The sequence below is a fragment of the Rhinatrema bivittatum genome, chromosome 3, assembly GCF_901001135.1.
Source record: "Rhinatrema bivittatum chromosome 3, aRhiBiv1.1, whole genome shotgun sequence".
In the NCBI taxonomy this organism is placed as follows: domain Eukaryota; kingdom Metazoa; phylum Chordata; class Amphibia; order Gymnophiona; family Rhinatrematidae; genus Rhinatrema; species Rhinatrema bivittatum.
Window position 1 is genome coordinate 163,754,172 of NC_042617.1, and position 27,096 is coordinate 163,781,267.

Genomic DNA, 27,096 nt, shown 5'->3' on the forward strand with positions numbered 1-27,096 from the left:
CCCGACCCTTTAAATTAAATCCCCCACCCTCCCGAACCCCCCCCCCCAAATGCCTTAAATTACCCTGGGGTCCAGCGGCGGTCCGTAGCTAAATCGGGGGAAGGGGGAGGGCAGGACAACCGGCACACTAAAACCCCCTAAAACCCACCCCCGACCCTTTAAATTAAATCCCCCCCCCTCCCGAACCCCCCCCCCCCAATGCCTTAAATTACCCTGGGTAGAGCGGCGGTCCGAAACGGCCTCCTGCTATTGAATCGTGTTGTCTTCAGCCGGCGCCATTTTGCAAAATGGCCGCCGCAAAATGGCGGCGGCCATAGACCAACACGATTCGACTGCAGGAGGTCGTTCCAGACCCCAGCTGGACTTTTGGCAAGTCTTGTGGGGGTCAGGAGGCCCCCCCAAGCTGGCCAAAAGTTCCTGGGGGTCCAGCGGGGGTCTGGGAGCGATTTCTTGCCGCGAATCGTTTTCCGTACGGAAAATGGCGCCGGCAGGAGATCGACTGCAGGAGGTCGTTCAGCGGGGGTCCCGAACCCTCGCTGAACGACCTCCTGCAGTCGATCTCCTGCCGGCGCCATTTTCCGTACGGAAAACGATTCGCGGCAGGAAATCGCTCCCAGACCCCCGCTGGACCCCCATGAACTTTTGGCCAGCTTGGGGGGGCCTCCTGACCCCCACAAGACTTGCCAAAAGTCCAGACGGGGTCTGGAACGACCTCCTGCAGTCGAATCGTGTTGGTCTATGGCCGCCGCCATTTTGCGGCGGCCATTTTGCAAAATGGCGCCGGCTGAAGACAACACGATTCAATAGCAGGAGGCCGTTTCGGACCGCCGCCGTTCCGGACCGCCGCTGGATCCCCAGGTAATTTAAAGCATTTTGGGGGGGGGGGGGGGTCAGGGGGGGGGGGGATTTAATTTAAAGGGTCAGGGTGGGTTTTAGGGGGTTTTAGTGTGCCGGCTCACGATTTTAACGATTTTCACGATACTTTACCCACCCAAACGGCAACAATACGATTCCCTCCCCCTCCCAGACGAAATCGATCGTTAAGACGATCGAGGACACGATTCACATCTCTATTAAACATAGCTGCATTTGAAATGGTTGTACATTCTATATTATTAGCACATTTAGTATCAATTGGTATATCTGGGACAGTACTAGAATGGTTCAAGTCATATTTAACAGATTGCACACAACGAATTACGTTAGGTTCATCGTATTCTACATGGTTCAGTATTACATTTGGTGTCCCACAAGGGTCAGCATTCTCATCCATTTTATTCATTATCTACTTCGCCCCTCTTTGCAAAGTACTTTCTTGCTTGGGTGTCAATTATAACATATATACAGATGATATCCAATTCTTCAGTCTGTATTCTTCTTGGGCCAATACTATTGAACTTGCAACACTCTACATTATCTCAGTTAAGTGCTGGTTAATATCACCGATTGCTTCTTAACCTTTCAAAAACTAGTCTTTTTGCTTTCCTCAGTAAAGAACCCTATAATCCCCTTTTTTCACATCACTGTCCTTTCAAAATCAACAGTTACCAATTGTTCTGCCAGGAACCTTGGTGCAATTCTTGACATAACTTGTCAATGAAACAGCATATCTCTTCTGTTGTAAAATCTTTTTATAAATTTCTTCTGTTAAAGAATCTGAAACTGCTACTGCAGCCTCAGGATTTTCAATCTATACTATAGGTTCTAATTCTAAATGCATTGAATTATTGCAATTCCTTATAGCTGTGTCTACCAATGACCATAATTTGCCCATTACAAATCACACAGAACTCTGACGCAATATTACTAAGTAAAACAAAAATATGGGAACATATAACAGCAACTCTCATGAAGTTACATTGGTTACTATTGCATGGAGGTCTCAGTACAAAGTGCTCAATCTAATTTACAATCTCCTGAATGATGAATCTTCTATCTGGCTTGTCTCATCTCTTTGCCTTTATAAACCATCTCACCAATTGCGTTCAGCAGACAAAAATCTCTTGGAAGTCCCAATTCTAAAACTAGTATGACTGGAAATTACCAGAAACAGAACATTCTCAGTAGCTGGTTCACATCTTTGGAATGCACAACATGAATCCATTTGGACATCTTTGTTACATAAATCCTTCAAAACAGTCTTAAAAAATTATCTTTTCACACTGGCGTTTGAAACTTAACATCAGTCCAACTTTGACTTCTTAAATGCCAAATAGTGTTCTCTTCTTTTTGTGTGTGTGTGTTTTTTTTATGTAAAACAATAATTATGCGTGTGATAGATCTGACCTGCCATATATTGTAACAGAATGTGTGAATTATAAATTTTATTAAATAAACAAATTCAACTAAATATCAACATATTCTAGAGGCTAATGTCCCCCATTTAGTGATGACATTGAAGTTGAAAAGCAGTTGGATTTTTCAGCAAGACAATGATTCAAAACACACCTCAAAATCAACCATGAAGTACTTATAGGAAAGAAAGATGAAAGTTTTGGAATGGCCTTCAGAGGCCCCAGACTTGATTATCATTGAAAATCTGTGGAGAGATCTCAATCATGCAGTGCATGCAAGGAGACATAAGAATATGTCAGAGTCAGAAGAGTTCTGTAAGGAAGAGTGGGAAAAAAGATTCCAAAAGCAAGAATAGATAGACTCTTAACTGGCTACAGGAAATATTAGGAAGCTGTTGTTAGGTGTTGCAAAGTACTGACTGAAAGGATGCGCAAACTTTTGCATGTGCTGTATTCACTGTTTCTTATTTTGAATCTATAAACAACTGCAAGTTAATAGTAATTCTGCATTTACATTTTCAGAAAGTTGTCATGTTTAACTCTGTACCACAAAGAGGTTTTGTCAGCTTCTGTTCACTTAAAGATTTATTGACATATAGAGTTTGACCAGGGGTGTCAATACTTTTGTACCCAACTGTATGCCTGCTATGCGTGCCCCTTAATGTGTTTGTATGAATAAATATTTGTAGCAAACTTAATGCAAGGTTAACTGATTTTAGCTTGATATTCAGAAAAGCAATTTCTGCCAATTAGAGTCAAAATCAGACATGGGAACTTGGATAACCTAATGTTTCTTCCTCATACTAATATGGTTGCAGTGCTGCATATACTGCCAATTTGAATTAACTGAGTATCATAAATTAAATACTACTGTTGTTCACTGCTCTGCATTGCGGTTAGAGAATTGCTTTCTTATGGTTGATGTGCCACACTGATTCACAATATTGCAGGGAAAATATGAACTGTCCAAGGGTTCCTATGGGTTATAGTGATGTACAGTAATCTGTGTGGGGTTTTTTTTTTAACTCGTGTAATTAATTTGTTCTGATAATTGAATGTGACAGATTCTTCTGTTTAAGCCCTGTTTCTTGATGTTTAAGAATTGTTATGCAGTACAAACCCTTACTTTATCTCCTGCCATTTGGGAGGTGTTGTTTTCAGGATTAGGCATGCATGTGCTTGGAATAGCAAGTGGCAACTTGATTAATGTTTCCGCCCCTCTCTTCTCTTGCAAGTCCCAGCAGTGTCACTTAAGTCTGTGCATTGCAGAGTCAAGAACATCTCATAGTAACAGAACTGAAAAAAAAAGATGAGCTGTCCTTGGTCCTATATGTTTGCAAACTCCAACAAATTAGTGAGCATATTAGTCTTGCTCCAGACCCTTGTGGCTCTTTGTGTTAAGATGAAGTAACCAGATTAAGTCCTTAATAAGACTTAATATGCTGTCATAGGATGGATCTGAAATAGCTTGATCTACAATAAAATCTAAAAGCGAGCAAAATGATTTCCCCCCAAACGGGAAACTGAATAGATGAGAGGTCTAAATTAGATTCAGTTGTTATATTACTAAGTTGCAGTGGTAACTGACATTTTGCTTGGTAAAACTAAAACGTGTGAGGAGAGGTGAGTGAAAAAAGCTATGGGAGTTACAATGTAATGAGTTTAAAATACTAACAGCTGCTAGTCCGGCTATATCCTTTTGAACTAGTCCTGCCTAACTCTGTGCATTTCTGTTGCTGTGCCTTAGTTGCTTCTGAGCACATTCTGTTCTTTTCACCTTGTTTTTCCCTACTGCTACTTGTTTACCTAGGTCAATTTTAAACCCTGGGGAGGAATAATTGCAACGGTTATATTCCCAACAGCAAATAATTACATTGAGTAAATACTGCCTAGACAAGTTTAGGCTGGCTAAACAACAGGACAGGAAAAAAAAACAAGCACAGAGGAGGTGATCCTACAGCACTGCTTATTGAAGGACATTAATCACTGGAAATGTTAAAATCAACATAACTTTTTTGTCATTTTAAGACTATAAAGAAAGAATAGCTAGTGTTTAAATGTATGGCTAATTGTTTTGTACAGGAAATGTTAGATTGTGCCTGAATATGATTATATGAAGTATAGGAAATTTAGCCAACAGCTGCTCCTGAGGGAGTATTGAGAGGAGAAAAAGATTTTGCTGGTGGCTGAAGAGTTTAGTCAACAGCTAAACTCTTCAGCCATCAGTGCAAATTATTTAGCCCAGTTCTGAACATTTACACTGCTAGCATACGCTTCAATGCTTGGAAGCACCCAGGATCCTGGGGAGAAAAAAAAGGGCCCCCAACTCAGGTACCTAGTGGGTGGGAGGGCTATGGGGGGGTGGGGGGTGGAGAGTAGCTGTGGGGATGTAATGGAATCATCTCTGGCTGAGGATGTATTTAGAGGTTAAGCTGTAATGGATTCAGGGTTCTCATACACACAGACTAGTTAGAAGGCCACAGGCCAACCTCTAAGTTAACTCATATTTACTGCTTTGCACTGTGAAATGCTTTAAAAAAATGCTTATGAACAGGCAAGAATCTGAGAACTGTAGAGCCAGTAGTTCCCAGATGGAAAAAGTAAGTAATTTACTGATACTAAAGTCTGAGAGCGTGAAGGCCATATAGCTGTGCTTGGAATTGATAAGAAACACATAGGGAGGGAACATTGCTTCTGTCCCAAACAAATTGCCAGTTTTTAGTATATAAGAACTAAACTGAATAGTTAGAGAAGAGAGAGAGATTGCTTCTGGATGTGATAGACCAGACTGATTGCTTTAAAATATAAGCTTTTTATATAACTCTTCTGTATTTTGGGTTTTTATTTATTCTCTGTTCTATCCTCTTATTGCTCAAATAAACCTACTTTCATAAAGACCTGGAACCATGATGTACTGAGTCAGAGTAGCATGTGAGTATTTGTGTTGGGAATAAGCTTCTGGATTCAAACCCAGTAACTGTGTATGTGTTTACATTGGGTTAGCCCCCGAAGCAATCCTGTGTGTGTGCAGGTGACAAGCCCCTCAGATAACTCCCAGTGTAGATCCTAGTGAGACTAACCCCCAGTTTAGAGCCCCCAGACAGATTGCCAGTGTGCCCAGAGCTGGGGGTTGAGGAAGCAATAATTTTTTTGCTGTATTTAGCAGGCAGGGCTCGGGGTTCTGACCAAACTGGCACTGATATCTGATTTAACATTTCAAGGGGTTGGTGGGTAGGGTCCTGACCAGTGAAGAGGTTTGGCCATTTGTGGTGGGAGATGAGAATTGCCCGAGAGGTCTATGACTCTGTTTTCTGTTTTAAAAGGATGGCCACTTAACTGGATATCTTTTGAAGATACCTGGTTAAGTAGCAAGTTATCTAATCACACAAGGACAGATAACAAAAAATCTAACTGATTATATTTAAACATAGCTGGTTAGATTTTTTATTTATCTGGCTTTATATACCCAGATAACTTTAGCCTTGTATATTCAGCAGAATATTTATTCTGCTGAATATCTGGAATAATTTATCTGACTTACTTTAGCCAGATAATTTATCCACAAATGGCCTACCAAATATTGACCTCACTGTGTATAATTTAGGCAGCTACAGTGCAGACTCTGCTACATTGCTTATTATCATTGATATCCTGAAAACCCAAAAGTTGGTGGCTTTTAAGACCAGAGTTGTCCACCCCTGATTTAGACTCTGTTTTTACTTATTAGTCATTCCTTAGAGAAATTTAGTCTTGATAACAGGAATCAATGGCTTTTAAAAACCCAGTAGAATCAACCCTGTCAACAATTACCACACAAAACCCATATCTCCACAACTCTTATCCACTCTCTGAGCTGGTGGGCTAAGCCTTCAGAACTACTCAGAGGTCAACCTTTTCAACACCTTCACTTTCAAACAAAAATAACTATGAATGTCTTCAGTCGTGGTTGGGGAGCCTACCTGAACAATTTTTGTCCTCAAGTGTCTTCAATTTCTCAAGAAAAACATCTGGCACATAAACCTCCTGGAGCTCCTGGCAATCTTCAGTGCTTAGAAAGTTTCCAACTTGGGGAAAACAAGATGACCACCAACTGATTCATAGCTGAAGGAGGGGTTCTCTCTCTGTCCTTTTCTTGTTTTTCCTGGAATAATGCCACATACAAAGAGGAAAGCTCGGTTGAGGGAAATATCAAGCTCTTCCCCGATGCCTGAGCATTTGCAACCATAGATTGAAACCTTCGCTGCATCCCTAGTATCGACGCTGGAGGGGAGAGCCGCTGTGCAGATGGACGCTGAGCGTTCGCCATCTACACTGGCTGAGACAATATCATTAAGCCCCGGTGAACCAAACATTCCTCCACTTCCTGCAGCTTTACTATCGGAGAACTTGGATGTGAGTAGCGTCGCTACAACCATAGCCCCGAGAACGGAAACTTCTGCAGTTTTACCTTCAGAGAACCCACTTGTGATGAATTCCAAGGGCCTATCTCATGCAATAAAGTTGCCTGGAAATGACGGGAAGTAGAGGCAGTACTATGGGAGAAGAAGAGAAGTTCCAGGTATTTCCAACACCAATTTCTTTGTTTGAGTAATCTAAAGAGATCACATTAGAGAATGTATGGACAGCGTTAATTGCAGTTGAAAAAGCTATATCATCTTTAACCAGTGCAATTATTTATTTATTTTTGGTTTTTTATATACCGATCTTCTTGCATTGGATGCAAATCAAACCGGTTTACAGAGAAACAATTAAACTTGCCTAAGAGCATTACATGGAACGAAGAACAAAGAACAAATAAAATTGCTTGTGAGCATTACATAGAATGAGGAATATATAAAAAACTTTCGGTAACATGGTATTAAAAGTGAACTTCTTATACAAGATGTATGCAAAAAAGCCATGAACGTTAAAACGAACTAAGGCGGATAATTGCCTCGGTTGAGATAAAGTACAGGGGGAGGAAGTCAGAGGACGGACGCGGGGATGGGAACAGTGGAAAATTATGGAAAATAATTATGGAAAATAATTATGGAAAATAATTATGGAAAATAATCGTCTTGTGAAAGTAATAGAAAATAAAGTTGAACAGCAGGATATTAAAGTTGTGGAAATGGAAACGAGAATTGCTAAAGTTGAAACGATTCAACAAAAGCTAGTACAATCAGACATTGTTGTGGCAAAGAAAATGGAAAATTTGGAAACTCTCTACGAAGCTTTAACTTAAGGATTTTGAATTTTCCTTACATTAAAATGCTACCTCCTAAGGAAATATTCGAGTTACTTAACACAGACTATTAAATTTCCATCTGAAGCTGTGCCAATGATAACTAAAGCCTCTTTTCTATTTAAATCAGAAGGAGATATACCAAAGAATCCAGAATCTATTTCACCTACAAATATTTCTGAGTTGTTAGAGATGTCTCAAGAGACGGTTATTCAGAACAGAGCAACTTTATTAATCACTTTTGCATTTATATCTGAAAGAAATTCTGTGTTAAGATTTTTTCTACGGAATCGTCATTTGCTATTTCATGGTCAAAAGGTTTGGGTCTTTCTAACATTACTAGAGTAATGTAAGAAAGGAGGAGGAAATTTCTCAATATGAAAATGGAAGTTTTAAGTAAAGGGGCAAAATTTGATTTGAGATTTCCTTGTAAATGTTTGCTTGGTTATCAAAACTCTAAGTACCTGTTTTTCAAACCTTCCTAATTATTAAGTCTATCCAGTACCGAGCGGTAGGAAGAGCTGCGTCAGTGCCCGGCGCACCCGCGGTTGCCGCACGCACAGTGCAGCTCACCTACCGCTCGATCCTGAACAATAATTTTATGCAAATGTAAACCGCGTCTAAGAAGGGTCCGTGAAGCGTTAGGCCCGCGCAACCCATTTTACTGGATAGAGCGCCTATACAGTATCCTGGGTGCGCGGGCCTAACGCTTCACGCCACGCTGGTATCTGTCATTTCAAATGTCATTTGAAATGACAGATACCAGGAAGCCGGGACTGCCAGTCTCCCCCTCCCCTCCTCCCGAAGCATGGCGCGAAAAGCAGCCTTGCTCCGGGAGGAGGGGAGAAGGGACTGGCAGTACGAAGCAGCGAAGCGACTTACTTTTTGCACCCCCCTCCGGACATCGGACGACCTCTCCTGCCTCCAGCTGCTCGCGAAGATGGACGCCTGCAAAAAGTAAGTCGCTTCGCCGCTTCACACTGTCAGTGTCTCTTCTTCCCTCCTCCCGGAGCAAGGCTGCTTTTCGCGCCCTGCTTCGGAAGGAGGGAAGAAGAGACACTGACAGTGTGAAGCGGCGAAGCAACTTACTTTTTGCAGCCCCCATCGGACCTCTCCTGCCTCCCGCTGCGTGACTTACTTTTTTTTGCAGCCCTCCGGCCATCAGCAGGAACAAATCGTGGCTCCCCTGCCTCCCGGGGAAGATGGATGCCAGCACGGGGGAAAGCGGCCCCTGTGCATGCAATTGGCCGCTCAAGACGTGACGTCACATGCCGTGACGCCAAACGTCGTGACGTCACGTCTTGAGCGGCCAATTGCATGCACAGGGGCCGCTTTCCCCCGTGCTGGCATCCATCTTCCCCGGGAGGCAGGGGAGCCACGATCCGTTCTTCCTGATGGCCAGACGGCTGCAAAAAAAGTAAGTCGCGCAGCGGGAGGCAGGAGAGGTCCGATGGGGGCTGCAAATAGTAAGTTGCTTCGCCGCTTCACACTGTCAGTGTCTCTTCTTCCCTCCTCCCGAAGCAGGGCGCGAAAAGCAGCCTTGCTCCGGGAGGAGGGGAGAAGAGACACTGACAGTGTGAAGCGGCGAAGCTACTTACTTTTTGCTTTTACGTTTTTTTCACTTTTTTTGTTTTGCTTCGGGAGGAGGGGAGAGGACTGGGGCTGCCCCGGAGACCGGCACCCATGATCGCGGCCAGGGCAGGTGAGCGGGGGCTGGGGGAAAGCTTGCCGCCTACCCTTACCCCTGGCTCTACCACAGGGGTAAGGGTAGGCGGTAAGTTAGCAGGTTAAACGCGCGACAAAACGGCAGGGAAAGATAGCGATAGTCGGGGCGCGGGTTACGGGATGCTAGGGAATAGCTAATTCGCTCGTTTGCATGCAATATACATTCCGCGTGCGGAAGGGGTTGCCCGGGGATTTTAGGACGCGGTAGGAGTAGGTTAAAGGGGATTCGGGATCGCAGGAAGGGCTAACGCGGGTTAGGAGCGGGGTAAACGCGGCCGCACTTTACTGGATAGACCTGTATGGGAATTCCTGGACTCTCATTCCTAATAGTCCCTAGGCCTGGTTAGTATACATTTGTGTATGGGGTTCAGGATCAGATTATTTCTTAAATAATTAATATTTCCTGAATAATCACTCTGTTGTAACCTTGTTTTCCCCTAAATTGCCTGCTATTATTGTAAGACAAATACTGGGGAACATTACCTTTTGAATATTTCTTGGTTTGTAATTATTACAAATTTGTTTTGTCTTAATTTTCTGGAACAAGTTCTACTTGTGAAAAATAAAAATTCAATAAAGAAAAAATTATAAAAAAAAAAGAAAGTTTCCAACTCCTGGTTAAAAAGAAAGACAGTAGTGGGCCAGGCAGTCTATCAAGTACTATATCACAAGCAGAAAGGGACAGAGTGTTTCATTATTTGCCAAGAGATCTGCAAGATCTTGATATTGGTTCATCTTCCAGGAGGGAAAACACACTAGTAGACAAATTAAGGGACTGCTTTTCAAAAGCATTTATGCACACAATATAGTGTTACACACATAAATAAGTTTCTTGAAAATTACTCCAGTGTTGTCCACATAAAAGTTCACATTGACTCGATTTTGTGTGTATTTTTATGCATACTTAAAAGAGGGGTACTGGGGATAGAGTTGGGGCAGGAAAACCAAATACACATATACTTTTGATTTTCCAGTGTATGCACGTAAATGTACATTAATGCATTTACACCTGCCCCCAAGCAAGGTTTTGCACAAGTCTGCTTTGAAAATTAGGGCAGAAATCTGTGGGTTGGATTTTAAAAAGGTTACGCATGCCAGGCCTATTTTAAAAAGGCCTGGCAACGTGCATAAAGCCCAGGGATACATGTAAGTTCCAGGGCTTTACAAAAGGGGCGGGGAAGGGGCCAGAGGCCTCTGACAGAGTGGCCATTGCCGCCGTGTCAAAGGATCGCATGCTGGCAGGCTGCCGATGCGCTCAAAAGGTAAAATAAAACTTTTGGGGGGTGTTAGAATAGGGCTAGGGGAAGGGATGAGAAGGCAGCGCGGTTCGGTGGGCACAAGGTGCACAATTGTGCACCCCCTTGCGCGCGCAAGTTATAAAACCGGGTGTACGTGTGCATGCACCAGATAGCGCGCGCAAATGTAGGCCTGCACGCAACCTTTTAATATCTACCCATGTGTGTACTTTCTACATACAGACTTCATCCTTACATGGGCTGTTGTAAAATAACCCTCTAAGTCACCAGGTACAACCAAACAAATGGTCATTGGACCTATATCGCAGAAATGCATTTTCAGCTTCGCAGCCCCATTCAACAACAAAGTTCCTACCTACTGCTTCAAAATAGAAAGAACAGCCTAGAGACCAATTAATTTTTAAATTCCATGGAATCGGGGACGTCTTTGTGTGTTTCCCCTAATTCCCATTATAGCCAGGATGTCTACAGGACTTCTCTAAATCCAAAAAAGCAGTTGGTACTCTCCGATGATCTTTCACAATTATAATCTACTTGCTCACTTCCAGCAGAGCTTCTGGGTGAAGCACAAGTTGTTCTCCTTTCTCTCTTGTGGCCTGGACCCTGCAGACTCTCACACACCTTAAGCTCCTTCCTCAGTTACCGGTCCTTTTCCCGGACCACGCACTTCAGTGATTGGTCCAATTTCATACTTGCCACTCACACACCATTCACACACCCCCCTGGAGCTGTTCTAGAACAGTATCTGGAATTTTCCCAGTTCAGAAAATAAGATAAAATTTTCATGTTAATAATAAAAATAAAACCACTCTGAACATTCCCTTAGATAAAGGGCTACCTCAAAGTGTCCTCCCACCAAAATCCTTTGCACAGGCTTACCCAGACCACAGTCTTCCCAACTTATAACCATGCGCTTTTGTACTTTTAAAAATGTCAAACATGATGCAGAATAAATCTATGTAAACATGTAGCCCCATAAAAATACAGGTCAAGTGCACATTTAGTGGCACCTGTGCCACACAGCGCTGGGAAAGTTAAAAAAAAAAAAAAAAAAAAGAAGTACAGGGCTCCGTGGCCTGATTTCCTCCCACCTCATCATCAAATTTCACAGAGGCCATAGCATCTTTGCACTCCCCACACCACATCACCTCCTACATTGATAAAATAAACCTTTGCCCACTGCTGACTCTCCCTCTCCCCCTACTTGATTTTCAATGATGCTGCCAGGCCCTCCCAACCCTACTCCCCCACCATCTACATAAAAGTAGCTGCCGTTCACCCAACCCCCTCAGATCCTTCCCCTGAACCCTAAAAAGCCCTATTGGGAGTGGGGTACTGTCTTACCTGCTCACAGCAATATCTGGCGCAGCCTCTGTCAAAGCTGCGCTGGAAGCATAAACTACATAGAATTTACGCTGCCAGCATAGCACGTACCCTTCTAGCACTGTGTGCAGTTTATGCTTCCAGTGCAGCTTTGACAAAGGCTGTGCTGGTCCTTGCCAGGAGCGTGCAAGTTTGGATCCCGCTCCCGGTAGGGTTTTTTAGGGTTTGGGGGGATGGGCGAAGCGCCGAGTGGGGTTGGGGTACAGTGGCCACTTTAGGCCAAATTTTATAATGGCCACACATGTAAAAATCGGGGCTTACACGCGTGTGGCCGGGCCCTGCAAGTGCCATGCAAATTTTCAAAAGGGTCCGGCCACGCACGTAAGTCCCGATACACGCACAAGTGCCGGGCACTGAAAAAGGGGCGGGGAGGGGCAGGGTGGAGTGGGATGGAGGCCACCCCAGACAGCAAACTACTTCTGCTTTGGAGGAGCAGTAAGTGGAAAAATAAAAACATTTTCTTGTAAGTAGGCAGGGGTTAGGGGTCAGGGTGGAGGAGGAGAAGGAAGGTTAGGTGGGGGGCAGGGAACGGGGGAAGGCCCGATTGCGGCGCCATGCATAATTTACTAAAATTCACCCCACTGTTTGTGCCGCCTGCACATGCGTGCGCATGTTATAAAATTGTTGTGTCCGTGTGCGCGCGCCGGGAACTGCGCGCACATAGATGCGCTCACGAATGTTTTAAAATCTATCCCTTTATGAATATGGTACGGGGGGTGGAGGTGGGGGTGGAAGGGCCTGGCAGCATCATTGAAAATCAAGTGGCGGGGGGAGAGTCAGCAGCCGGCAAAGGTTCATTTTATCAATGTAGGAAGTGATGAGGGGTGGGGAGTGCAAGGCTGCTGTGGCCTTGGAGAAATTTGATGATGGGGGTGGGAGGAAATCTGAGGAACTGTCCACCATCTTTTAAAGATATCCGGAGGAGGAGCAAATTATCCTGCTGACTTAGCTGGATGTATGTGATATTTGCCTAAGTTAGCCGGATAACTCAACCCCTCCCCAGAATACACCTGAAGCTCTTCTTTTTTTATCTGGCTAAATTATAGCTGGATGAGCAGTTATCTGGCTATAATGTAGCCGAATATGTGGCTGGATATGCCTAGTTTGCTATTTACTCGTAGAAGAAAAAAACCCTTAATATCATAACATGTAAACTCAACCTTGAAGAATATAAGACCTGTTAGAGTGATGTCTAATAAAAATATATTTGATGCTGAGTGTACCTTCATACGATGCTGCTCAGTAATTCAGCTATCGTGACTATGAGCCTGGACGAGGCTTCTAATCATTAGGTACCTCAGATTAATGCTCTTTGAAATGTCCAAATTATTATAATGTTGGTGATAACTGTGCCATTATTGTCACTTATCTTGTATCCAGTCTGTCACGGCCAACATCAAGATGTTTCGGAGACTAGCTCCTTCATCAGGGGCTGGTAACTTAGAGAGAGACTCTTGGAATGTAGATTGTTACACAATGGCAGCTGTCATTCTTGAGATTGTGGACTAGGGCCAATAAAGGAGCCGCAGCAGCAGCTGGGTCTAAGTCCGGAGCTCTACCAGCAGTGCATTTAGCGATATAGTCCACAATCTCAAGAATGACAGCTGCCATTGTGTAACAATCTACATTCCAAGAGTCTCTCTCTAAGTTACCAGCCCCTGATGAAGGAGCTAGTCTCCGAAACATTTTGATGTTGGCTGTGACAGGCTTGGATACAAGATAAGTGACAATAATGGCACAGTTATCACCAACATTATAATAATTTGGACATTTCAAAGAGCATTAATCTGAGGTACCTAATGATTAGAAGCCTCGTCCAGGCTCATAGTCAGATAGCTGAATTACTGAGCAGCATCGTATGAAGGTACACTCAGCATCAAATATATTTTTATTAGACATCGCTCTAACAGGTCTTATAGTCTTCTAGTTTGCTATTTAGACAGATAACTTTCGAGTTATCATCTAAATGACTTTTGAATATCTACCCCACTGCTACTTAGCTGGAGAAATCTTAAAACGCTACTTATCTGGCTCTGTTAGATAGCTAGAAAAGTCTAAAAAGGGCTAATTATCTGGTTAAATCAACGCTTTTAGACTTATCCGGTTATCTTACTTAGCTGGATAAGTAGTAGTGTTTTAAGACTTTTTTGACTAAATAGCATATTTTTCAGATTTATCCGGCTTTCTTACTTAATCGGATAAGACTGAAAAGCGCTACTTAGATGGATATGTAGCACTTTTCAGACTTATACCGCTAAGTAGCCCCTTGCTCCTATTTAGCCAGATAAATTGGAACTTGTACAGATTAGTTCCAGCACTTATCCAGATAATTTGGAATGTTTCTAAGTAGTGGCAAAGGCACTACTTAGCCAGATAAGTTAGAATTTAGCTGGATAAGTGTGCATAAATGATGTACATCATATCTTTACTCCCAATTTTAAAGGGATACACAAGTAGATTTTATATGTGTACTTTAGATACATTTACCTCCTAGGTGTAAGTCAGGAGATTTTCTAACATGCACACAATTGATCTACCAGTTTGCCCAGTCCATTTGCAGATTGTGAAGACCCTCTTGGCTCTTCAGCCTGAATTTCACCCAGACCCGCCCACCCAGTCATTTTTTCACTTTTAAGGTTTTAATGACCAGATATTGAGCTGGAATAAATATATGCAAGAAAGTTGTCACATTTACCACATAAATTGCTTATAAAATAGCAACGCATTTGTGTAATTGTTGTCTTCTCCCCTTTTTTACTTGTGTAAATTTACTTGTGGCCCCTGATTTACGCATGTATGTTGAGTTTTCTAAAATAGCACAGATTTGCACAAACAGGGGCAGATTGGCCTATCGGGGGATCGGGCATCCCCCGGTGAGCCGGTCGCTCTAGTTACGTGGTCTGCCGAGCGTGGCCGTGACAGAGCCGCGCTCGGCAGACCACGTGGTATCTCCTGGGTCGGGCCTGGGCGGCGAATCCCCGGGCCGGTCTTCATCCGGAATCCGCCCCTGTGCACAAATGCAGTGTTACATACACAAGTGCTACTTTTTACACGCACAACTTTTATGCTAAAAAAGTTAGAAAACAAGGCCCTTTTTTTCTGATCCATGCTGTGTGATGCCATAGGATTTTTAGGAGGCTAAGTGGGGTTTTGTTATGGTATTATTCAATTGTTTTTGAATAATCAGTACAAAATGTCCTATTTTACAGGTCAGTTAACCATAGATTGAATACTTTGGTCAATATACAGTTGACTCCCTGGCCTAAGTGTAGTTTCATTTTGCTGTGAATAACTTTTGTTATTTTTTTTGTGGTCACAAAAGTTGAAGTGGTAATTGGAACAGTGAAAGCCTCATCCATCATGACTGTGTTTCTCCTGTAGACCAGTTTTTCCAGTAAATATGTAGTATAGCTTGTATGATACTAAGGTAAAGTGAAGAACTGATCCGATTTAAATGTTAAGTTTATGGATCACTTAGTATGCAAGTTATGATACATCGTCTTTTTTCTGAACATTGCAAATGAATAAATTATGGCATTAACTGATAGATGCGGTCTGCACATCTGCTACATTTCAAGCTATTGTTAGATGCCTTCTCAGCTACTGTCTCTATAGGTCAGAACTTCACATCTGCTTTTATCTTCCTTTCTATTTTGCTTGCAAACACCAAGGATACTGCAATTGTTTAAATGTTTATAAATTAGCTTTATTGTTTCATGACTCCTTGGTGTTTTTCTTCTGCCCACCTTTAGTTGGCTTCGTAGTCCTAACTGAGGCCAGTATTCAAAATATTGTAAAATAGATAATTTATCCAGCTAGTAGTTATCCTACTGTCTACAGTCAGAAAACTTTGAAACCTATGTTTGAATATCGCCAGTTAGATTTCAAAGTTATCTAGGAGCATGTTCTTAGATAATGTTAAACTTAACTGGCAATCTAATAATATACAACTTGATCCTAATATTGATACTTCAGGAATAATCTATCAGTGGAGGTTCTGAAAAAAACGGAATGCATAGCTAATTTGAGCCAATGCTTTCTAATAATAGCTGCTACATTTATTTATTAGAAAGCATTGGTATATGTTAGCTATGCACTCTGTTTCTTCAGAACCTCAACTGATAGCTTATTTACAGGGTGTCAGTATTAAGGATTCAAAAAATGTAGCCAGATAAGTTGCGAGCACAACCAAGTAAGCTTGGTGGCCCGATCCCCCATCCTCCTACTTGAGTGAATCAAAGGTTGGGCCTGCCAGCATGAGCTACCCTTTTTTCCCCAAAGCCCCACATAGAGCAAGTTTGAATGGTGGAGATTGTCTCCCCTCCCACAGCATCCTTCTGATTTTGTGAAAAAACTCATTTGGCCCTCTCTCGTGCTACCCTGACCCTAACCTTCCTGCCCCACCTGGCACCCTCCGAAATCCTGTGTATCACTGGGATCATGGTACACTCACATGGTGATCCCAGTGGCTTCCAGCATTACTTTGATAGCAAATTAGCGCTAGAAAACACCAGACCACTGTAGAAGTATACCATAAACCCTGCAGCACACAAAATCTTGACAGGTGCCAGGAGGATTAGGGTTGGGGTAAGGTCTTTTTCTTTTTTTTTTGCAAAACTTAGTGGGGGAGGGATTGTGATCTATCACATCCTTCACTAATTTGCAAAATCTTTGGGGAGAAAGAGAGCTTCAGGCCAAACATTTAGCTCATTCGGGTGCGGTGGAAGATTGGGTTACTAGACCCACTTGGTTCTGGATTATTTTCTTCCTGCTCACAATTTAACAAGCTATATTCTTTGAACGTGGCTGCTTAAGTTTAAAGTTAACTTTAATATTGCTCTTGACTATACCTGAATATCCGAATTAGACAGGTAAGTTATTTAGCTAACTCAATTCCACTCCCAAATACCTTAAAATGCATCCTACTTACCCAGATAATTTTTTTCTGGATATAGTGTTTACAGATAAGTGGCAGTGATAGCTTGCTTGTTGCTGCGATTACTACCCCGAACCAATTATGCCTGTTACTTCACTTGGAAAGCATATCCAGCGCAGCTCACTGCTTCAACAGTGGGGGGGGAATGAAAAAAAGAGGATTTATATTCAGACAACAACCAACAAGGACTGAATTGCACAGTCTGGGTAAACAAATAAGTGCGGGAGTAGCTTGCTTATTGCGGCGGTTACTACCCCTAACAAATTAAGCCTGATAACTTCACTTTGAATGCATATCCAGCGTAGCTCACTGCTTCAACGGCAGGGGAGAATGAAGAAATAGGATTTACATCCAGCCAACATCTAACAAGGCATTGATCTGAGCAGTATGAGTATACAAACATCGGGATAACTTGCTCGATACGACAGTTACTACCCTCAAACATTAAGCCTTATACTTTACTTTGATACAGCTCCAACACTGCTCTCTGCATCAGTGGCGGGGGTGGAAGGAAATTAAAATCAAAAAGCTACCAATATAGGCCCTGAACTCAGCTGGTGGAGTAACAGATAAATATGAGAAAATAAGTGTGAAAGCTTGCTGGGCAGACTGGATGGGTCTATTGGTCTTCTTCTGCTGTCATGTCTATGTTTCTATAAAACTCAGCATTCATCAGGATAACTAAAAAATTATCCGGATAAATGCCTTTGAATATCAACTTCATTGGGTTTGGATTTCGGTACCCCTTAATTGATTTCATCCAGTGCTGAAAAGAAGTGTAGATACTGGAAGTCCAGATCAATAAAACATCATAAACACTGAAAACCATAATATGGATGTTATGACATCTTAAGGTGGTGATAGTGGAGGTATTGGAACCTGTCACACTAATGTGTTCTAGAAATCAGAGCTATTTTGCCACTATTGATAATATAGTATATGAATGCTTGGCCAATGCTTCTGTACTAGCTTGGTTCATTCCTTACTTACTATATCTTCATATTAGCAGACAGGATGATAGTTATTTATATCCTCATTGTGAGTATCAGTCAATCATCTCTTGTATGTTTTTCTTCAAATGGGTTTATGTTTTAGGGCATTCTAGAAGACTTGATTAAAACAGGAAATTAAGAGAAATGACAGTATTGCTTTACTATATTTGTCCATATTACTAAGAATAATGTAAGGTGTTTACAAAAATGAACAAATGAGCGTGTTGTCAAGTAAGATATCATCAATCCAAGAGAGTAAAGTTAGTGAGGTCCATAATAAGGGAATCATAGATTTTATTGCTGTGGATTTTTACGGTACAAAGACTGTTAAATGAACGCCAACAGTATTTCTGAATGTATCCTATTCATTTATTTAAAACTCTAAGCAGTGTTATACTAACAGGATACTTAAATGGGGTAGGTTGGTGGGTGCGGAAAAGAATAAAAACAAGCATTTTTATTCATTATGTATGAGATCACAATCATTAGCAATGCACATTGTTGCGCGTCCCGGCCGTGTGGATGCCGCGACCGGACCTGTTCACCTCACGCTGCCCTCAACCAGCTCTGGTGCTCGCCACTGCTGCCAGCTCCCACCATCCCCGTCGTTCACTATGGCCCTCTCCGGCTTCCTCCACGCTGCAGGCCTCGCAGCGGGAACACCAATGGGGGTGCAGATTGATGACATCACTTGAAAGCCCTATATATAGCGAGGCCCTGTCCCCAGGACCTTGCCTTGGCAATCGGGTCGACACCGTGGTGTAGTAAGCTTGCCTAATCCTTGATCCAGCGTCTCCTTGTTCCAGCGTCTCCGTGTGTTCCTGTATCCTTACTCAGGTAGTACCTCCTTGGACTGATCTCTGGTACTGACCTCTGCCTGCCTGACCATTCTCTTTGTCTGCTGCCTGGAACTGACCACTGTCTGCATGACCATTCTCTTTGCTGCCTGGAACTGACCACTGCCTGCCTGACCAATCTCTTCGTCTGCTGCTTGGAACCGACCCTCGCTTGCCTTGATATGCTTGGACTGACCTTGGTATTTAACCCTTGCTTTGTCTGACCACTTCTGGACTGATACTCTGGCTCTGACCCTTGTGCTTCACTCGGACACTCTCTTCTGGCCTACTGTGGCTACCAGACCAACCTGCTTGGAATCCACCCGCAGCCTTCACCTGACTAGACCCACAGGCGCTGCCTGTCTCACCCAGAGAACCTTCCTGAACTGTTACCTCCATGAGGTCTGTGGAGCTTCTAGTTCGGGTCTAGTCCATCCTCTCTGCATCAGCCTCGCACCCTTGCTCATGGTGGGCACACCCCTCCGCTACCTCTCTGGGAGACCATCTGAGGCCCACCTAAGTCCAGGTGGTCTGGATACCCAAGGGTTCAACCTGCGTAAACCCCAGACTGTTATTAGCGAAGCTCCAGCTAGTCTCTGTCTCCTGGTGTGTTCCGCTTCCTGGTGGCAGGTGCTCTCTGGGTTCGACCAGAGGGCCTACCAATCCTGCACCAGGCCAAGGGTCCACCTCCAGCGCAACACACATATCTTAGCTATTACTTTAGGAGTAAAATTAATGTTGTTCCCTGACCTCATTGTATATTCCATGTACTGGTCACAAATATTTTAAGAAATTAAATCAATATAGCAGTTTGTTGTGTGAAATATTAAGCAGAGTTATTTCTTATGTAAAGTTAAAGCAGTAGTTTGAAAATCTGGCCTCAAGAACCTCCATCTGGTTAGGTTTTCAAGATGTCTGCATATAAAATGCATGCAATATATTTGTGTACAATGCAGATACGGGTATACTTTTAAAAAGGTGCATGCGCGGAAAACTGGGGTTATGTGCGTGGCCGGGCCTCGTGCGTGCTGCACGCATTTTAGAAGGGGCCTGGCCACGTGTGTACAGTAAGGGGAGAGGGGCGGGGCTGGAGGCCGCTGGTACAGTGGCCATTTGCCGCTGTACCGGGGAAGGGACCAACGGCGTGCACAAGTTGCTATTGCTCCAATGGAGCAGTAAGCGATGAAATAAAATTACAAATAGATAGGAGATAGGGTTTAGGGGGTGGGGAGGAGAGGGGAAGGAAAAGGGAGGTTAGGGTAGGGGGTAAGTAAGTTCCTTCCCAATCTGCTCCTTAATTGTAGCGGACTGGGAGGGAACTAGGGAAGGCCGAGATGTGTCGCCGCGTTGGAATTGCGTAAGTGCTCCCCCCCTTGCACGCGCCACACGCACATGCACGCGGCCCCCGGATTTTATAGTGTGCGCGTGCCAGCGCGCACATGTTATAAAATTGGTGCGCACTTCAGCAAATCTACCCCATAGTGCATACAAAGATATCTCATGCAACTTCATTGTGGATATCCTGAAAACCTGACTGCCTACTGACCCTGAGGATAGGTTTGGGAACCACTAAGTTAAAGGCAGATTTCACTTGGGCACAGTTTCCAAATAAGTTTATTTTCACACACCATAACACTCCGTCTTAATCCAAGATCTGTTAGATATGGAATTTACTGCTAGTGCTTTTCTTAATATTTGCATTGTGCCAAAGAGAGCTTCCTTCTGGAGTTGGTAGGGTGTGATGTATACAGACAATGTATTAAGGTGCACTTGGAAATTCCTTTTACTCAAGCTGATGGTACCCAACTCTTGCCATGAGGTTGTTTTTTTTTAAACAAAATACTGGTTGGTTCTATTGGCCACTATGCCGGTATGTTAGACCCTAGTTTGAGTATTTAAACTACCATCATTCAACAAGGTCTGGTGATAAAATTAGGCCCTGGAAAACTTTGAGTGTGGTAGCCTCTGTAGAAATGTCTTGGTTATTACAGTAGTTGGTTAATAGTGTTCGAAAATAGCAGTCTCTGGGAACCAATTACTGGGGTTTACTGAACTGCAGTATTAGGTACCACAATTTAGTAAATCCCGTGGTATTTTCCCCCATGACACAAAACTAAATAAATAATGGTGCTTAAACCTATTGGAAAGCGTTCCCACGAGCAGGGGTTAGCTTTTTGGGGGGGGGGAGGGCAACAGTGTACTTTGGCATTTTGAAAACTACAGCACCTGAATGTAATCCGCTTTGGAGTGTCTACAAAGTGGAATAGAAATTAAATAAATAAATATGTGTCAACAATACCAGCAGAGAAAGCAGGTACAAATCTCTCTGGGTACTTTTTACAAGGGCATCGATTTGCTTTGATTGTTCTTTCAAAGCCTATTGGGAAAATCGTCATTATTGCACTCAGTGTTGTTAAATATACGAAAATATAATCACTATTTCTCTTTACTGACTCACTTTAGCAATTAAAAAAAAGTTTGTTAAACCATACATCAACCTACTACTACATAGACTGGCGATTCCAAACCCAGTCTTCAAGAGCACAATAGCCAGTTTAGTTTTTAAGATATCTACAATGAATATGCATGAGATATATGTGCATGCTTTGGAGACTCACTGCATGCAAATATCTCTTTCACATTCATTGTGGATATTCTGAAAACCAGACTGGGTGATTCTGAAAGAGTCGAGAACCTCTGACTTCCAGATGAACACTATAAGATTCAAGGTCAAATGCTTATTTTTAATTGAATCAATTTACCAGGGCAATCCAAAGCAGAAAATACTATACTTGACTCCCAAATTTTCAAACGCTGGAGCGCGTAAAATCCGGCAGATAGGCCCGTGGCTGGGCCAAGTACGCTCTGAGCGCATTTTAAAAATGGCCCAGTCACGTGCGTTATCTGCAAGTACACGCAGAAGTGCTGGCAGAGCCAAAAGGGGCGGGCCGGGAGCAGGGCTGGCAGGGACAGTGCCATTTTACTCTGTCCCGGTGACTTGTGCACTGGCAGCCAGCCGGCGTGTGTAACTTACTTCAACTATCGAGATGAAGTAAGTTAAAAAAAACAAAAAAATTATGCATAGTTAGGTGGATTTAGGGGTCGGGGAGGAGAAGGGAAAAGGGAGGAAAGGTAGTTAGGGGGATAGGGAAGTGTTCTCCTAGTCCGCTCCTTAATTGGTGCGGGCTGGGAGGGAATTGGGGAAGGCCCTGTTGTGTTGCCGCGCGTTTCTTTCCCCCCATTGTGCGTGTTAGAGGACACCTGCCCGCACCCGTCGTTGCGCACATGTTATAAAATCAGTGCGCACATAGACGCGCGCGTGCGGGTTTTAAAATCTGCCCCTTAGGTCTTAATGATGGCAGAGGATAGCTGCCTAGTTGCCCTTTCATCTAACACCACACAATCTTACAAAAAATAAAGAACAAAGTGTAAAAGCAGAGAAACAAGGGTATGAGAGAGTTTCAAATTAAATGTATTGCTTTCTTTTTTATTTTTACAGGAATGTTCATTATGAAGGTGGAGCTGTATCTATTCACGCTCGCTCACTCTGGAGGCTAGAAACACTAAGAGTGGCGTAAGTATTTTAAGAGAAAATGAAAAAATGTGCTTAAGTTTTGTAGCAAGTTTCTGGTACATGAAGGCAGAAACATATGATCCTAGTTCTGAATTGGGGAGATGGACTTTTGAGTCCACTTTTATTAGCTTAACAGTGCATGTTACAGGGATAGGTGTACATGTATTTATTACCCTCGCAATTTTTGCAGGGCTCTCAATTCTTTCACAGTTGTGTCTTTTCATGCTATAGTTCAAACTGATAGATGATGACTTTTAGGCACTAAGGGGTAGATATTCCAAAAGCCGCTAAACCAAAGAAGTTGCACACTTAATTTTAACTTTGTCCTGACGTTCTGCCACAGCTAACCGGATAAAGTTGCAGAGGAATATCCAATCAAGTCTGACAGCACAAAATTTGTGCAGATTTAAAACAGCCATGTGTACAGTTGCCTTTAGATAGATAAATTTAGTAATTTAGCAGTGAATATCATTATAACAGCTAAATTTGAAAAACCCAACCTGGGAATGTTCCAACTTGGCTCCTTTTTTGTCCAGATTAATCTCTACTCATGTCAGATTTGGGCAGACAGGATTTAGCTGGGTGTAGAGGGGAGGAGGGTTTGAGGAATTTCTAACTGGTTAGATTTATGTATTTAAAAGCCGATTTTAACCACACAATTCTTTTGAATATTGACCTTTAAGGGGTCTATGCAATAAACTTCATGCTAAAAATGTGGAGTGTGCTAGTTAGTAAAAATATCACATGCTTGTTAAATTGCCACTTAAAGGAGACTTTTAAAAGCCCGGTACATGCTTTAATTAGGGGATGAGTGAATAGGTTGGGCTCGCATGTGCTGAGTGGATTTTAGAAGTTGCCCAGATATGTGCATATCTCTGCAGCGCGCACATCTCCAAAGATTTCAAATAGGGGCGGGGTCTGGGCGGGGCATGAAGCAGAGATATGTTCACAAAAATATTTATGCGCACTGGCAAGCACCAAGGTCCCCTGCTGCAAAACATTACTTCTGCTATGGATGACATATAAATTTAAAAAATAAAGAAAACTAGGCAGATCTGCCAGGGTTTTAAGGGTCGAGGCTAACTAGGGGGAGTGAAGGCTATTTAAACCAAGGGGGTTTGGAGGTCCTAACCCTTAACTGGGCAATTTGGGGATGAACTGCTAAAACTGGGAATGGCGTCGACGCATGCCCCTTTTAAAATCTCCCAATTTACGCGGTAGAAGCAGGATTTTTACGCACATGTGCTCTCCCACTTAAAATTTGCTGCACATGTGCACATGGCCAGACTATTTTAGAATGTGTGTGCATATGCACTCCTAGGTTATAAAATGGTTGCATCCCTGGGCGGAGGCCAACATATGCGTGCAAATGTGTGCCCGCGCACTGGTTTGAAAGTCTCTGTGTAAAGCAGTAAGATTTATTGTGGATAAGGTATGCTTATGCTATTATCATCTGATCTGTTTCTTTGATTGGATGGCCACAGTTGGATAGAGAAGAAATCTAGATGTAATGTACTTAAACCTTAGGAAGGCTTTTGACATGGCCTTATGCAGATTTGCATCACATTGCTAGTAATGTTCCTCTTCTAGGAGTGAACACCATTTATCACTAAACTTCATTGCTTCCCACTCAACCAGTTTCTAACCCATTCAGTCACTTTAGGACCCATTCCAAGGGTGCTCAATTTATTTATATGTTGTCTACGTGGAACCATGTCAAAAGGTGTTCACTCCTAGGAGAGGTAGTAGAAAGAGACAGACTTTCTGAGATTGTTACCATAAATGCAGTCCTAGGAGAGGAACATTAGTAGCAGTGTGACGCAGGGATCAGTCCTTAGACTGGTTCATTTCAACATTTTTGTCAGCAGAAGGATTAGCAGGAAAGGTTTGTCTTTTTGCAGATAATACCAAAATCTGCAACAAAGTAAACACTCAGAAAGACGTGAAAAACATGAGGAGGGATCTAGCAAAGGCCAAAGAATGATCGAGGGTCAGACATCTAAGATTTAATGCTAGAAATTGCAGTGTTATGCATTAGGATAGTAACTTTCAAACCATGTGCATGTATGCGTCTTCCTGTGCCCAGGGTCATGGCTATTTTATAACTTGTGTGCGTATATTGTATACATGTTATAAAATAGCCTGGTCGTGCGCACATGTGCGCCAAATTTTAAGTGGGCTCACATATGTGTGCGCAAATATGGCTTCTACTGCATAAATTGGGGGATTTTAAAAGGGGTATGAGCCAACGCTATTCCCAGTTTTATCAGTTTGTCCCCAGTTCATTCAGTTACGAGATAGGTCTTCCAAACCACGTTAGTTTAATAGTCTTCACCCCCCCCCCAGTTATCCCTGTCCCTCAAAATCCCGCAGATCTGCCTGTTTCATGCCCTGAAATGCCCAAGCCCTGCCCAGACCATGCCTATGCACCACCCCTTTTTGACTACTACTGAGTTGTGCATGATCCAGATGATATGCTTGTATCTCGACAGCTTTTAAAAAAATGCTCAATGCTCGCAAGCCTGACATATTCTTCCATCCTCTAATTAATGTGTTCATTGGGCTTTTAAAATTCAGCTTTCAGGATGCAAAAACCAAGGAAGATGAACAGTAAGTGTGGGGGGGGGGGGGGAAGGGGAGGGTGAAATTTTTAGCACAAAAGAAAAACGAGATCTTGTATCAAACAGGTGGATAAGGTGACGGCAAAAGCCAGAAAAATGCTTGGTTGCATAGAGAGAGGAATGTTCAGCAAAAAATAAAAAGTGATATTGCCCCTGTCTAAGTCCATGGTGATATGTCATTTGGAATACTGTATAGAGTTCTGGAGACTACATCATCAAAAGGATATAAACTGGTTGGAGTCGGTTCAGAGATTCCAAGCAGAGCCTTTTTGAAAGGAAAGGAAGCTCAAGAATGAGGGGTCATGGGATGATGGTGAAAGGGGGTAGACTCAGGTATAATCTAAGAAAATATTTCTTTACAGAAAAGATAATGGATGCATGGAACAGGGACCCCATAGAGGTGAGGGAGAGAAGGACAGTATCTGATAGGGATATGAATCGGGCTTCGGACGATTGAAAATATCGTACGATATTTTCAAAATCGTCAGAAATTGGGGGCTCCCCCAAAACGATAGGAAAACCCCACAGTATTGTTCGTGGGGGTTCTCTTATCGTTTTGGGGGAGGGCGGGAAAAATGGCACACAAAAATAACCCCTAAACCCACCCCGACCCTTTAAAACTAATCCCTTAGCTTCCCCCACCCTCCCGATCCCCCCAAAAACTTTTTACAGGTACCTGGTGGTCCAGTGGGGGTCCCGGGAGCGATCTCCCGCTCCCGGGCCGTTGGCTGCCACTAATCAAAATGGCGCCGATGGCCCTTTGCCCTTACAATGTGACAGGGTATCCGTGCCATTGGCCGGCCCCTGTCACATGGAGGGAGCACTGGATGGCCGGCGCCATCTTTAAAAATGGCGCGGGCCATCCATTGCTCCTACCCATACCCATACCCCCCCTCCCACCCCCCCACCCTCCCTCCCCTCACCCTTTCCCTTTCCCTTTACCCCCGCCCACCTCTCACCCCATCGCCACCTATCTACCGTGCTCCACTGTAACCCCAGTTAAAACTTACAACCTTTATGTTTAAATCAAGACACCGTTATTACCTGCTGTAACTGCTGTAAATAAGCTAATATTTTATATATATGTGTTTAATTGTTTAATAAGTTATCAATATAATCCACCATAACTGCTGTAATTAAGCTTTAATATATATCATTATATAATCTATTTATCCTTCATTAACCGCTGTAATAATCAACCATGTTCTAACCTCGTTAAGCAACCTATCCTGTAAATACTGATACCTTCCTTGTACCTTTCTCAGCTGCTGTCTTTCCTCCTTTACCTCCCTCCCCCCTCTCCTCCCCCCCCTTTTTTCGCTCCTGCTCCACTCCCCCACTCCCTGTTTTTTGTAATTTCCTCCTTTCTCAAGTTTATTGTAAACCGGCGTGATGTGCTTGCACGAACACCGGTATATTAAAAGCTGTTAAATAAATAAATAAATAAATAAATAATGTGGCTTGATGCATCTCCCAGTTAGATTGTAAGCCCTCTGGGGATAGGGAAATGCCTACAATACCTAAATATAATCCACTTTGAAGTGCTGAAAAGTTGAACAAAAATATAATAATTAAAAATATATATTTTGTTGGATTATATATACTTGAGATAAAGCAGTAAATCAAGATTTGTTTTCCAAACTCAATTCTACTGTAGCTTAATACAATTTTCATAACATAGGCACGTGTAGCCTGTAGCTCCTTGGAGGGGTTAAACTTAAGTTCCAATTCCACTTTTCTTTTCTTCTCCCCTTAATCAATCTCCCAACCATACATAATCCAACAGCAGAATGGTGGTACAAAAGATCATAGCTGCTGTTATACATTTAGCCATAAGTATCCATAAGCTGTTATTATACAAGTATCCATAAGTTGAAATTCTATAAAACATGGATAGCAGTGTGCTGAGCATAGATGTGGTCTACCCGTTGAAGAAGGAGCATAGCCTCTTTAAAAATCGACTGGCAAATATACTGACAATGTCTTTGAACTAGCATTGTTGGTGTTGAGTGATGCAGAGACACCATTTGTCTCAAATGAGAAAAGTACAAAATGCCTTCTGTGTATTGGAAAATGAAAATGCTCTAGCAATGGAGACTGAAGTGGTATCTGAAAGGAAAGAAGATAATCAATGCACACAGAAATCCCATAACACAAATAAAAACCATAACAAAAAGCTCCTTGTGCTGGGAGAATCTGTCATCAGAGGTACTAATTTGGGAATTCTTTTCGGGGGGAACACTATAGTTAAATGG

General features: G+C 42.8%; 1 protein-coding gene across 1 annotated transcript in view; it reads left to right on the forward strand.

Moving 5' to 3' along the window:
- The window catches only part of RYR2 (ryanodine receptor 2), a 1,771,220-nt gene that overhangs the window by 612,676 nt on the left and 1,131,448 nt on the right, over positions 1-27,096 (forward strand). Inside the window, 1 exon segment of the mRNA XM_029593907.1 lies at positions 22,146-22,220. Coding sequence (XP_029449767.1) covers positions 22,146-22,220 — 75 coding nt within the window.